Raw genomic sequence first — 14,541 nt, 5'->3', positions numbered from 1 at the left:
ACACCTCTCTGATTCCAGCTGTGAACATCAGACCAAACACAACTCACTAAACGTTTCCATACTGAACAACCACAGCTTTCCCCTCTGTGAACATGGAGAAACTGGCTGCAATTCTGCTCTGTTCAGCTCTCATAGGTACGTATGTTTCTGACAGGAGAAGGGGAAATATGAAGACTTTTTCAAAGCATTACACATCCACTTTGGATTTTGGATTTTCACTTTACAGGAGTGTTGTTTTTTCACTAAGGAATTGATGGGTTTGTGACTTTGGAGCTGTAATGATAGCATGATGTTTTCCTCACTAGGTAACAGCTTGGAAGATGATATTACTGCCATCAGTGCTGAAGTGTGTTCCTCAGAGGGCCGTAGTGTTACTCTGTCCTGTACATATTCAGTTAAAGCCAATAACCTCCAGTGGTACAGACAGGATCCTGGATCAGCTCCTCAGTTCCTCCTCCTGATCACTGACACAGCACAGCCTTACGTGGTGGAAGCAAAACCTCCAATCCCTCGACTGAATGCCACACTGAACTTGGAGAGAAATCAAGTGGATCTGCAGATCTCCTCTGCTGCAGTGACAGACTCTGCTGTGTACTACTGTGCTCTGCAGCCCACAGTGACAGGAAACACCACAACTCTGTACAAAAACCTTTGGAGCAAAGACAACACAATCCTGCACAGCATCCACCAGAGGGAGTCTCTCTCTGTTAGACTTTAGGGAAACAACACAACTAATGCTCAAACAACTCAACCCCCAGCAGAGAGGCATCTTTAATTTGATGCTTCAACACCACGTTACTTTAATTTATCTCTCACATTTATCCTAATACTTTTTAATGAGAGCATTCCACCATGTGCCAGACTCCTGATGGACCTTCACCAACACTTCCTGTTATTCATATTTATTCTCACAGGCCCTGAAAACTGCAGTCATCAAACCACTCTTAAAGAACTACCTAGGCGCTTCACTGATGAACATTTATAGGCCGGGTAAAATAATAAAAAAGTTCAACAGCTAAACAACTGTATTGGAACTAAATAACTGTTTTGATGTGTTCCAGTCACACAGCACTGAGACTGCTCTAATTAACGTTTTAATCCACTTAAACACGGACAGTGGCAGAATCTCAGTGTCAGTATTATTAGTTCTCAGCGCTGCATTTTAAACTGTTGAACACAACATATTACTAGACCGACTGGAAAACTGGGTGGGACTCTGGCACTGTTTGTATTGGTCTGAATGCTACTTAACAGACAGGAAACACTTTGTTTCTCTAGGTAACTAAACAACTGCGTTGACAAATATGACCTGTGTGGTTCCTCAAGTCTCCATCCTGGGGACTCTTCTCTTTAACATCTACATGCTTCCACTAGCTTAGTTAATGGATAACAATGAAATAAGTTACCATAGCTATGCAGACGACACACACGTGATAACATGAAAAATGAAATTGAGAGAAGTGAAATACAGATCTAAGAGGAGACAGAGAGATTCAGGGAGGAGCTAAGATGTTCCTGAACTATAGAAGAGAGAGGAACTTCCATATTCACCAGAGTTCAACACAGACCATCATCATCACCTTCATTCAACATGCTGTCCCTGCAGAACTCAGCTTTTTCTCTGATATTGTTTGCAATCTTATCAGGTTTGTTGCACTCTTGCTTTCTGAGTGTGGTTTTGCTAAAATAACTTTTATAACATGAAATAACAGAGTTAATCTTTCCCTTAGGCTTCAGCTGTGAAGATCTGACTCCAGTCAAAACAGAAGAGTTCAGTCCAGAAGGCAGCACTGTTACTCTGTCCTACAGATACTCCAAACAAGCAGCGGGTGATGATTATTTCTTCTGGTATCGACAATATCCAGGAGAACCACCAGAGTTGCTCCTGTCTATCTCAGGGGTTAATTTCACAAACAAAGCAGAATCACTTGAATCGGACACCAGGTTCTTCACTGACCTGTCTGAAGGAAAGAAACGAGTGGATCTGCAGATCTCCTCTGCTGCAGTGACAGACTCTGCTGTGTACTACTGTGCTCTGCAGCCCACAGTGACAGGAAACACCAACACTCTGTACAAAAACCTTTGGAGCAAAGACAACACAATCCTGCACAGCATCCACCAGAGGGAGTCTCTCTCTGATAAACATACATAGTTTGTGATGATACAGTAATGTCATTTACCTGCTTGATGATTTGAAATTTATGAACAATTGTTCCCTACTAATAATAATAATAATAATACATTTGATTTGTAAAGCACCTTTCATTGCTAACAGCAATCCCAAGGTGCTACAGGAGGCATAATAAAAACAAACAAAAGAAACAAAAGTTTAATCAAAAGTTTTTTAAAAAGAAAGGTTTTAGGCCTTTCCTGAAGGCGTCAGTGGTCTGTGGAGTCCTCAGGTGGTCTGGGAGAGAATTCCACAGGTGAGGAGCAGCTGCACACTATACAAACACATGGACTGCCTTTGATTCACATCCACAGGTTCAAATAATTAACTCAGTCAGTGAATCTGGCCTTTCATCACAGGTTAAAATACAATTAAGTAGTCTTAATGAACTTAACATTACATTACATTAGATTGCATTTAGCTGACGCTTTTATCCAAAGCGACTTACAATAAGTGCATTCGACCAAGAAGATACAAACTTGAAGAAAACAGAATCATATAAGTACATCAGAGGCCTGTACTACGAAGCCGGATTTTCCTAACCTGGATATGTTTGAGTTAGCCGGTTGGCCCAATCCAAAACATACGCACTCTCACTAAACTGTACTACGCCGCTGCTTATCAAGTGGATCGCTCAAGCCAGCCGTGTCCTATCTAGTTAGGTGCGCGTTCACATGAAAGGGGTGGTATTTGGAGTAGTGATGGGAATTATGGCTCTTTGAAGGGAGCCGGATCTTATGGCTCCGTTCCTTTCAAAGAGCCGTTCAAAAGAGCCGTTCAAAAGAGCCGTTTTTTTAAGGTTACTAGGTTTATCTGCAAAATAATCACCAGGATAATGATTGACTGTATTGCCAGACCTAATGTCAATAATCGGCATTGTAAACATGACACAAGGTGGCGCCATATCCATGTCATCATGTCAGTGAATGTACTTTGAATTTACCCTCTGTATGTGTTAAGTAAATAAAGTTGCCTTGCCTTGAATGAAATTCATGCAACTCTTAATATTAGATACTGTGTTTTTAAGTGGCGATGGAGATTATTTGTTGATCCTGCTTTAAAGGATATTTTGCCTTTACAAATGGTGCGCTTTATCACTGCCTGGGTTTTGGTTGAAGTGAATCCAAATGCTGCTGCGTTTCGCGTTTGGCTCATTTTCCATCCGAAAAACACGTTGTCTACCTGTCCTGTACCACTTGTTATGACTTCTCTCTCTCGCGTATTCCGTTAAGACCCACCCCATCTCACTCCTCGTGCTGAAACCTACCAAACAGAGTAGGGGCGGGTCTTCACAGAATACGTTTGGGGAACAAAATCAAGCTTTTTAAAAGGCGAGTGGATTTTGGCAGGCAGTGAGTGCGGACCAACGATTGAACGATAACAAGAACGGCTCTCACCAAGTAGGACTCGGTTCCCCTCGTTCGTACCAAAGAGCCGTTCAAAAGAATCGGCTCGTTCGCGACCGACACATCACTAATTTGGAGCATTCGACCAATCACAAACATGGAGAAGCGTACTGACAGCGCAGCGTCATACTTCCTGAATGAAAAGTGAATTTAATATTAGTCAAATATGAAGAAGTTAAACTTTAAACATCCATGACTTAAACACTTTATCCAGGATAAAAGCCACATAGCTGCACCTGCAAGGTGAATACAGCTGGTAACAGAGAAAGTGTTTGAATGCGTACATTAACAGGTTTATGATATCACTGCCCCGTCCAAGACACGATCTGACTTTAATTACATTTGACTCGAATGTTTCGTCAACTTAATGTGTTGCTTAAAATAATACTTCCGAGGAGGTTAGCCGCTCAGCATAAGTTACCATGGAGATCTAGCCCGCTAAAAAGAGAACCAGCGTTGTAGGACCGGAAAGCCAGAGTTTTCCCTGAAGTCAGCCGGCTAAGCGACAATCCGGCTTCGTAGTACAGGCCTCAGGATTCATAGAGCCAAAACATTTCATGTGCTACTCAACTGGCTTTAGATAAGCCAGTTCTTTATTAGTATATAAGTGCTTTGTTAGTATGTAAGTGCTTAATTAGTAATTAAAATAAGTGTCTCTATTTTTTTGTCAGTCTGTGATCATATGGTGTACCACAGGGTTCAATCTAAGGTCCTCTCATTTTGTCATTGGATTCAGTTTATCTCTAAGCACAATAGGCGCGTTCACACCAAGTACTTTTCCCACAGTAGTTCCTGAGAACTTTAGTTCATGAGAGCTCTTTTAGTTCTGATGAACTAAAGCAGATCGCGTTCACACCAAAATGAGTTCCTGGGGGTGGATTAGGCAAATGAGCCGCTGACGTCACTTCTTCTTCTTCTGCTTTGGGTTTAGTGGCAGGCCGCAAACAACTTCACGGCGAGTACAGTAGGTGGCGGTATGCACCTTAAAGTTGCAATTCGCCAAAAAACCGAGAGAAGAAGAAGAAAAACTTCCGCTTCCGCTGTATGCTTCTGTTTACCTTCCGACCTCAGACACGGTATGGAGTTGACGTTTTGGTGCTCGTGTTATACAGCTTCGTAACTGAGTTATTTAAGCCAATAACTCAGCCACAAATAAAAATACAGATCGACCATTCAAATGCAATAGAAATGCTGAGTCGGAGGCGAAGGCGGTTAAGAAGCCTTAACAAAAGGATTGGACCACGAAAAGCACACGCTATGGACATGTTTCGATAGCTGAGGATGATGACCGTTATCACGCCCAAAGAACAGCAATGGTACGTTCATTAAATCACATTAATACTATCTAATGTAGGATTTATGGAGTTATGTAGGGCTAATTTGTGTCTTTGTATGTATTCCAGATATGCGAATACTACGGAACGCGTCGTGTCCCGCGCTCTCTCTGGGTGAACAATAGAACCTCGGCCTGGTGGGAGAAGGTGGTGCACTGCCAACGTACACCAATGTGCAGTGGATCAAAGTGGATCTTTTCAACTCCTCTGTATTCGCCTGGAAGCAACCATTGGGGAGACGCAACCTAAACAAATCGCCACGGGGCAAGACACGCGCACAGCCCTTGAGGCATCTGAACAGCATGGAAATTGTAAATTGACAATAAAGCTGATCTTTTGTACAGTGCATTTGGTTCTCTCTTTTATTTACCACAGTCAACAGACACAATTACAATAGTGCAGACACATCTTAGTGCAAAGATGAAATGTCAGTATCAAAACAGTACTCATACTGTATATTTGTATATTAATATGAGTATATTATTATGTTAAATGTGTGTTAAAGACAATGGGATGAGGTTGAAAGCTCTTTAAAAAGCTTTTGTATACCATCTTTACTGTGATAAATACATACATGTTAAGCATACACATCTGAAGAACTACGTTACACACACACAGGTTAGTCTGTGTACCGCTGCACTGCTGCTGGTTTAAACAAAGACAGTCATGATGCTAGTGCTGTGCATGTAGGTTCTCTTTTATTTATCAGAAGCAGATCAATAAGTGCCAGTAGTATCAAAACAATATAATAACAGTGGCAATATATATATATATATATATATATAATAATAATAATAGGTAGGCTCAGCAGCAGACACACCTTAGTGCAAAGTTAGGTGTCAGTATTAATAACAGTGGCATATATATATAATCACAATAATACAAAATTAACTGTCCCAGGTGTAGGCAATTTGGGGTGAAGTGTCTTGCCCAGGGACACAACGACATCCTGACTGCAGTGGGGTTTGAACCTGTGCTCCCCTGATCCGAACACCAACGCACCAGACCACTGCACCACACGCCTCCCAACAAGTCATTGTACAGTTTATCAACGACGACAAGTTTTTCTTAATTTTTGTATTGAAGGCCTGTTGGATTTAATCAGCTCGCTTAGCACTGCCAGAAGCCCAGCCTGAAAGGTATTTTGTTGCTCCACCTCGATTCCTGGGCCTTGTGTGAATGCAGCAGCCGTTCGTCGTGCATCTCCTTGGCACGCAGGTCCTCATTCTCCTTGCTGACCATGGCACGGCGGGCCATCGCCATGATGGTGTCAAGGAAGCTGTCATCGCGTGCCCACTTTCCTAAGGTGAAATATGCAAGATACAAGATCAGTTTAATCGCAACAACGAGACAACACCTTTGATTTGACTATTAACATTTTAAATGGTGAAGGCACTAGCAATTGGGGGATGGAGGGCTCTCAGGACATGATAGGGAGGCGTGTGGCGCAGTGGATAAGTGCATTGGTGTTCGGATCAGGGGAGCACAGGTTCAAACCCCACTGCAGTCAGCATGTCGTTGTGTCCCTGAGACACTTCACCCCAAAGTGCTCCTGTGGGGATTGCCCACAGTATTGAGTATGTAAGCTTTGGATAAAAGCGTCTAACAAGTGACATGTAATGATTCAAAAAGCTTTTGGCGGCCATATTGAATAACAAACCAATGTGGTTTACTTGTTATCCACAGTTTAGCTGCTAAATGTTACCTTTACAAAGCTACGCTGAAAACACAGCAAAGTTCATATAATGGTATTAGGTTAGTTGAACCTAATATTTTTATAGTTAAACTCAACACTTTTCTTTGTGCTCCACATATCTAAATGTATAAAGTGTGTTTTCACCTCCGTTCCCTCCTGTTTGCTGCAGTATGGCAGCAGCGGTCAGGATGGGATCCTCTGTGATCAGATAGTGGTCCTGATGGTGTCCGCTGACCGGGTGCAGGGTGTGGAGCTGCCTACTCTCAGCGGGGGGGAACTGAACGTGGAAACTGTGTTTCTCTGAGGGATCCTCCATGTAGTCTGAGAAGCCTTCTGAGGAAACAAGGTCAAACTATTTAGGATAATACTGTGACAAGGAACAATGTTTAGGCAGTAAATAGAATTTCAATTACATTTCTACTTCAATGTGCAAAAATATTAGAACATTAGTCTTTGTGGCATGCAGGTAATCAACTGTTTAAGCTTTTACCATTAACATGTAGAATGAATGTTGCAAATTACTTGAAATTATAGCAACTACAATCTATTGTTAGAGGTAACAATACAGAGGTAGCATTATGTCCAGCTAGCATGCTAATTGCTAACGTTATATTATCGTTTTATCCCGGAGGGGAAAACTAGTTTCTAATCCTGAGAGAAACACCTCGCCTGAAACACACGATTAGTGCCATGAGTTAGTGAAGCAAATTACAGAACATTGCACACTTATTCACAAGTCAAAACGTGTTCATAGCGGGCATGGCTGTGGACCTAACGTTAGCAAGTTCTAGCATGGCTAGCTCGATCTACTGAGCAAATAAAAGTACATCTAAGACCAGTATTGTGCAGATTAAAACAGTGCAGTGCATGTATTTTATTTTACGTTTGTAGTCGTCCCGACATGACTTTGCCAGGTCTGCTAACTTTGCTGAGCGACGGAAACTGCATTCAGTAGAAGCTTCTGCCGAAGCGAACAAATACATGGCGTGGTTTGCATTCCGCACAGCCAATCAGACGTACGAACTACTTTCTCCCACAACAGTCCCTGCTCTCTAGCAGGGCCTGAAAAGCGGGTCTGAAGAACTAAGTTGAGCTACTTTAGTTCCTGGGGCTTTTTGGTGTGAACGCAAATATATCGTAGTTCTGATGAACTATTGTGGGAAAAGTACACCAAAGTACTCCGGTGTGAACGCACCTATTGTGATAATAGGTTCTATTGGAACAGCAGCTTGTGTTGTGGTGTTCAAGACCTTTTAAATGACACCTGTGAATCAATATTCTCATTAGATTAAGATATTTTAAACAGATTTCTCTCTCGATGAAACACCTCTCACTAATCTGACTTCACGTTAACGCCCGTCATTGTTATTGCTACGTTTTTGTACATTTCAATGTATGAGTCAGTGAGAAACACAAAGAGAACTAACTGTTTTAAATATGAGAAAAGTATTTTGATGGTTTAAAACTAGTAAAACATGATTCTCTGGCCCCGCCCACTGACGTTTATATCAACCAATGAGTGAGATGTTTGAGGAACTAAAAGCACAATCATCTGATGTTGAGGAAAAGGGCTGAGCAGCAGAGAGGCTGTTTCCTGCTTCACTTCTGCAGGAGGAGAACTCATCTGCTGACTGTTCGACTTTACCATCTCCAAAGACATGTTGCTTTACCTCTGGTTACTCTTCTCTCTCTTCATAGGTGAGTGTTGGAACAGAGATAAAGTCTCATTTAACCCGCTGTATTAGCCAGAGATTTCATAACTGGAGGTTTGATTGTGTAAGGCAGCAACCGTTGTGATCTATGAAGACATTTGATCATGGTTTATCTCAAACTGATTAAAGATGACAGGAAATTGAAGACCCTCCGTTGAGTCTCTTAATGTTAAAATCTCCTGCAGACTAACTGACATGAATAATTCTCATTTTGCAGCCCTGGGCTCCATGAACAGCATAAAGCCAGAAAGAAGTGAAGAACATGTTGCAGAGGGCAGAAACATCAGCCTGACATGTAAATATGAGGGGACTATCTACAATATCCAGTGGTACCGACAATACCAGAGATCCAGACCAGAGTTCCTGCTCTACATCACAGAGGCAGGAGGGATCCATCCCACTGAATCTGATTTCTCTGCTCACATTGACAAAACAGAGAAACGAGTTGATCTTGAGATCATCTCAGCTAAAGTGACAGACTCTGCTGTGTACTACTGTGCTCTGAGGCCCACAGTGACAGGAAACACCAAGACTCTGTACAAAAACCTTTGGAGCACAGACAACACAATACTGCACTACATCCACCAGAGGGAGCCTCTCTCTGTTAAACATCAATAGTTTGTGAGGATACAATCATTTAGTTTACCTGCTTGATCATTTCTAAAGGTTTATGTCAGGTATATAAATGTATAAACAATTGTGCACTACCATAGAAACACATGTACTGCCTTTGATTCACATCAACAGGTTAACATGTTTAACTCAATCAGTTAATCTGACCTGTTATCACAGATTAAACATAAAATGTAGTCTCCATGAATTTAAAATAAGTGTCTCTAATTTTCTGTCAGTCTGTGATTTCATGTGGTGTACCACAGGGTTCAATCCTAGGTCCTTTCACTTTGTCATTGGATTCAGTTTATCTCCAAGCCCAATTTGATGAAAGGTTCTATTGGAACAGCAGCTTGTGTTGTGGTGTTCAAGACCTTTTCAATGTTGGATCTGAAGAAATATTTGTAATAGATTAACATCATTTTAAACAGATTTCTCTCTCGATGAAGCACCTCTCACTAATATGACTTCACGTTAACGCCCGTCATTGTTATTATTACGTTTTTATTTACTGACTGATCAAACACTTTAAATCACCTCTCTCAATAAACTGGTACACATCACACACTCAAGTTTTGATTGCTTTTGTTCTTATCTTTATAAAACACAATTATCTGTTGGTCTGTGATTTATTGTGGTGTACCACAGGGTTCAATAGGTCCTCTGACTTTTTAATGTACAGACTGCCTTTGGATCTGTTACCCAGGAGGAAGGGTAACTGAGAGAAGTGAAATACAGATCTCAGAGGAGACAGAGAAATTCAGGGAGGAGCTAAGATGTTCCTGAACTATAGAAGAGAGAGGAACTTCCATATTCACCAGAGTTCAACACAGACCATCATCATCACCTTCATTCAACATGCTCTCCCTGCAGAACTCAGCTTTTTCTCTGATATTGTTTGCAATTTTATCAGGTTTGTTGCACTCTTGCTTTCTGAGTGTGGTTTTGCTAAAATAACTTTTATAACATTAAATAACAGAGTTATTCTTTCCCTCAGGCGTCAGCTGTGAAGATCTGACTCCAGTCAAAACAGAAGAGTTCAGTCCAGAAGGCAGCACTATTACTCTGTCCTACAAAGCTGGATCTAATGCTAATTATTACTTCTGGTATCGACAATATCCTGGAAAACCACCAGAGTTCCTCATCTCACACTCTGTTTCAGGCCAAGTAGGAACTAACCCAATCCCTGGACTGAATATTACAGTGACGAAAAAGCAAATGGAGTCAAACCGAATCAATATGATCATCTCCTCTGCTGCAGTGACAGACTCTGCTGTGTACTACTGTGCTCTGAAGCCCACAGTGACAGGAAACACCAACACTCTGTACAAAAACCTCTGGAGCAAAGACAACACAGTACTGCACAGCATCCACCAGAGGGAGTCTCTCTCTGTCAGACTTCAGCAGAGTTTATCAGTCCTCTTTATACTCGCTGTAGCTCAGAGTTTCTAAACTTGCAGATATGATGCATCTGATTATCTCAGTGTTGCTGGCTGCTATGAGTCTTGGTATGAACTCTTTGATATCAGTCTAACATTGAGATGATTCTCTAACATGTCCCTGATACTGTTTGTTGCTATTTTACAGAATGCAGAGCCCAAAGAGACAACGTGCTGCAACCTGAAGCAGAAAAGACTGCTACTAAAGGAGAGGCAGTAACACTTGGCTGTCACTATAACACCACTTCATCAAATTACTATCTCTTCTGGTACAAACAGCTCGGAGACAACAGCCCCACATTCATCCTGAGCCGCTTTAAGATCGGCACGGGGAAAACAGAGGACGAGGACAGATTCTCATCCACACTGGATTCAAGCTTAAGATCCGGTCCTCTGAAGATCCAGAAGCTTCAGCTGTCTGACTCTGCTGTGTACTACTGTGCTCTGCAGCCCACAGTGACAGGAAACACCAACACTCTGTACAAAAACCTTTGGAGCAAAGACAACACAATGCTGCACAACATCCACCAGAGGGAGTCTCTCTCTGTTAGACTTTAGGGAAACAACACAAGAAACTCTCAAACAATTCAACCCCCAGCAGAGAGCCATCCTGTATTTGATGCTTCAACACCACGCTACTTTAATTTATCTGAAACATTTATCCTAATAACTTTTTATGAGTGCAGTCCACCAGGTGCCAGACTCCTGATGGACCTTCACCAACACTTCTTATTTTTCATATTTATTCCCACTTGCCCTGACATCTGCAGTCTTCAAACCACTCTTGAAGAGCAAGCTAGGGCAGGGGTCGGTAACCGTAGGCACGTGGCACGCGGTACCGTAACCAGTGGCACACTAGGAATAAGTAGAATAAGTGTGCAAAATATTTAAATTGTATTTTCGGATCCTGAACGAGACCGCCGCCAGAGCGCGTCTCCCCGTTACCTGCAGAAGGAAGACATGCACGCAACGAAGCGCAGAAGGAAACAAAAAATGTAAGAAATCTAGACCGCAACAGAATTAAACAAGCGACTGCCTGTTTTTCCTGGCCATGGACAGGTTCCTTGAACACAACACAAGCGTAACGTGTCATTACGGGGTATAGTGCTGCCGGAACGCGGCTCCGGCACTTCAAAAATTGCAGTACCCATAAGGAGCCCCATGAAAAGATAATCACATTGGTTGCTTAAACATTTTTTTCTTAATGTTCTCAAATTGTTTGGGCCCCTGTCAGTCACGGGCCCTCAGAATCGTCCTAACTTTTCACCCCCTTACGGCGCCCCTGCGTACACATGCCGCAGTTTTTGCGTGGCTGTGTCTTTAGTTGTAAGCCCAGTGGCATCTGTTCATCTGACATATGATCATACAATAATGCCATGGAAAATAATATGCTACATTACAGTTCAACTGTTGATAAACATCAACAGTTAGTGATGATACAGTAATGTTGTTTACCTGCTTGATCATTTGAAATCTGTGAACAATTTTACCATAGAAACACATGTACTGCCTTGATTCAAGTAGTCTCCATGAACTAAAAATAAGTGTCTCTAATTTTCTGTCAGTCTGTGATTTGATGTGGTGTACCACAGGGTTCAATCCAAGGTCCTCTCACTTTGTCATTGGTTTCAGTTTATCTCGAAACCCAATGTGATCGTAGGTTCTATTGGAACAGCAGCTTGTGTTGTGGTGTTCAAGACCTTTTCAATGTTGGGTATGAAGTAAAATTCTTATTAGATTAAGATCATTTTCAACAGATTTCTCTCTAGATGAAACACCTCTCACTAATCTGACTTCACGTCCCGTCATTGTTATTGCCACGTTTTCCTTCTTTACTGTCTGATCAAACACTTTAAATCACCTCTCTCAATAAACTGGTACACATCACACACTCAAGATTTGATTGCTTTTGTTCTTATCTTTATACATTACAATTCTCTTTTGGTCTGTGATTACTCGTGGTGTACCACAGGGTTCAATCCTAGGTCCTCTGACTTTTTATTTACAGACCTTTGGATCTGTTACCCAGGAGGAAGTGTAACTGAGAGAAGTGAAATACAGATCTAAGAGGAGACAGAGAGATTCAGGGAGGAGCTAAGATGTTCCTGAACTATAGAAGAGAGAGGAACTTCCATATTCACCAGAGTTCAACACAGACCATCATCATCATCACCTTCATTCAACATGCTGTCATTAGACTATTATTTACATTCCCTACTGTTAGTTTCCATTCTAAGAGGTACGTAACATTCTGCATGAAAACGTTAACTTCTAATGTTGATAAAATGTGATCTATTAACTGAGTCTTTTGAATTACTCCTCTCTTCAGGGGTCAGCTGTGAAGATCTCACTGCATTACAGAAAGAAGAGTTCAGTCCAGAAGGCAGCTCTGTTACTCTGTCCTACAGATACTCCAAACAAGCAGCTGGTGGTGATGGTTTCTTCTGGTATCGACAATATCCAGGAAAACCACCAGAGTTCATCTCTCATTTAGGAACTGGAAACATTATGTTGAATCCAGTTTCTGGACTGTCTGCTGAAGTGAGTGAGGATAAAACCCAGGTCTATCTGAGCATCTCCTCTGCTGCATTGACAGATTATGCTGTGTACTACTGTGCTGTGAAGCCCACAGTGACAGGAAACACCAACACTCTGTACAAAAACCTTTGGAGCAAAGACAACACAGTACTGCACTACATCCACCAGAGGGAGTCTCTCTCTGTTCACCTTCAGCAGGATGTGATGAGACAGTCTAGATTAGATTCTCTCAGACTCACAGCTGTGATGAAGAGCTCCAGAAACTCATTGGACATCTGAGTCTCCTCCTGCTGACTGCAGAGCTTCATGACTGACACCTCTCTGATTCCAGCTGTGAACATCAGACCAAACACAACTCACTAAACGTTTCCATACTGAACAACCACAGCTTTCCCCTCTGTGAACATGGAGAAACTGGCTGCAATTCTGCTCTGTTCAGCTCTCATAGGTACGTATGTTTCTGACAGGAGAAGGGGAAATATGAAGACTTTTTCAAAGCATTACACATCCACTTTGGATTTTGGATAAACGCTTTACAGGAGTGTTGTTTTTTCACTAAGGAATTGATGGGTTTGTGACTTTGGAGCTGTAATGATAGCATGATGTTTTCCTCACTAGGTAACAGCTTGGAAGATGATATTACTGCCATCAGTGCTGAAGTGTGTTCCTCAGAGGGCCGTAGTGTTACTCTGTCCTGTACATATTCAGTTAAAGCTGATAACCTCCAGTGGTACAGACAGGATCCTGGATCAGCTCCTCAGTTCCTCCTCCTGATCACTGACATAACACAGCCTTACGTGGTGGAAGCAAAACCTCCAATCCCTCGACTGAATGCCACACTGAACTTGGAGAGAAATCAAGTGGATCTGCAGATCTCCTCTGCTGCAGTGACAGACTCTGCTGTGTACTACTGTGCTCTGCAGCCCACAGTGACAGGAAACACCAACACTCTGTACAAAAACCTTTGGAGCAAAGACAACACAATCCTGCACAGCATCCACCAGAGGGAGTCTCTCTCTGTTAGACTTTAGGGAAACAACACAACTAATGCTCAAACAACTCAACCCCCAGCAGAGAGGCATCTTTTATTTGATGCTTCAACACCACGCTACTTTAATTTATCTCTCACATTTATCCTAATACTTTTTAATGAGAGCATTCCACCATGTGCCAGACTCCTGATGGACCTTCACCAACACTTCCTGTTATTCATATTTATTCCCACAGGCCCTCAAAACTGCAGTCTTCAAACCACTCTTAAAGAACAACCTAGGCGCTTCACTGATGAACATTTATAGGCCGGGTAAAATAATAAAAAAGTTCAACAGCTAAAAAGCTGTTTTGGCACTAAATAACTGTTTTGATGTGTTCCAGTCACACAGCACTGAGACTGCTCTAATTAACGTTTTAATCCGCTTAAACACAGACAGTGGCAGAATCTCACTGTCAGTATTATTAGTTCTCAGCGCTGCATTTTAAACTGTTGACCACAACATATTACTAGACCGACTGGAAAACTGGGTGGGACTCTGGCACTGTTTGTATTGGTCTGAATGCTACTTAACAGACAGGAAAAACGTTGTTTCTATAGGTAACTAAACAACTGAGTTGACGAATATGACATGTGGCGTTCC

General features: G+C 42.0%; 5 gene segments (V, D, J or C); all 5 read left to right on the top strand.

The window, feature by feature from the left end:
* Positions 1–44: 44 nt before the first annotated feature.
* Positions 45–1,086, top strand: LOC117496359. The segment is given in 3 exon segments: positions 45–135; positions 306–609; positions 1,062–1,086. Coding segments are annotated over 3 exon segments (372 nt in total).
* Positions 1,087–1,339: 253 nt separating this feature from the next.
* LOC117496310 lies at positions 1,340–10,382 on the top strand. The segment is given in 2 exon segments: positions 1,340–1,646; positions 9,928–10,382. Coding segments are annotated over 2 exon segments (510 nt in total).
* Positions 10,383–10,389: 7 nt separating this feature from the next.
* On the top strand, positions 10,390–11,157 carry LOC117496358. The segment is given in 3 exon segments: positions 10,390–10,438; positions 10,518–10,825; positions 11,140–11,157. Coding segments are annotated over 3 exon segments (372 nt in total).
* Positions 11,158–12,401: 1,244 nt separating this feature from the next.
* On the top strand, positions 12,402–13,193 carry LOC117496309. The segment is given in 2 exon segments: positions 12,402–12,608; positions 12,699–13,193. Coding segments are annotated over 2 exon segments (543 nt in total).
* Positions 13,177–13,964, top strand: LOC117496311. The segment is given in 2 exon segments: positions 13,177–13,355; positions 13,526–13,964. Coding segments are annotated over 2 exon segments (456 nt in total).
* Positions 13,965–14,541: the final 577 nt, after the last annotated feature.

Source organism: Trematomus bernacchii, unplaced genomic scaffold, assembly GCF_902827165.1.
Source record: "Trematomus bernacchii unplaced genomic scaffold, fTreBer1.1, whole genome shotgun sequence".
NCBI classification, from domain to species: Eukaryota; Metazoa; Chordata; class Actinopteri; order Perciformes; family Nototheniidae; genus Trematomus; species Trematomus bernacchii.
Note: the sequence above shows the minus strand (reverse complement) of the source record. Positions and strands in the feature narration are given on the sequence as shown.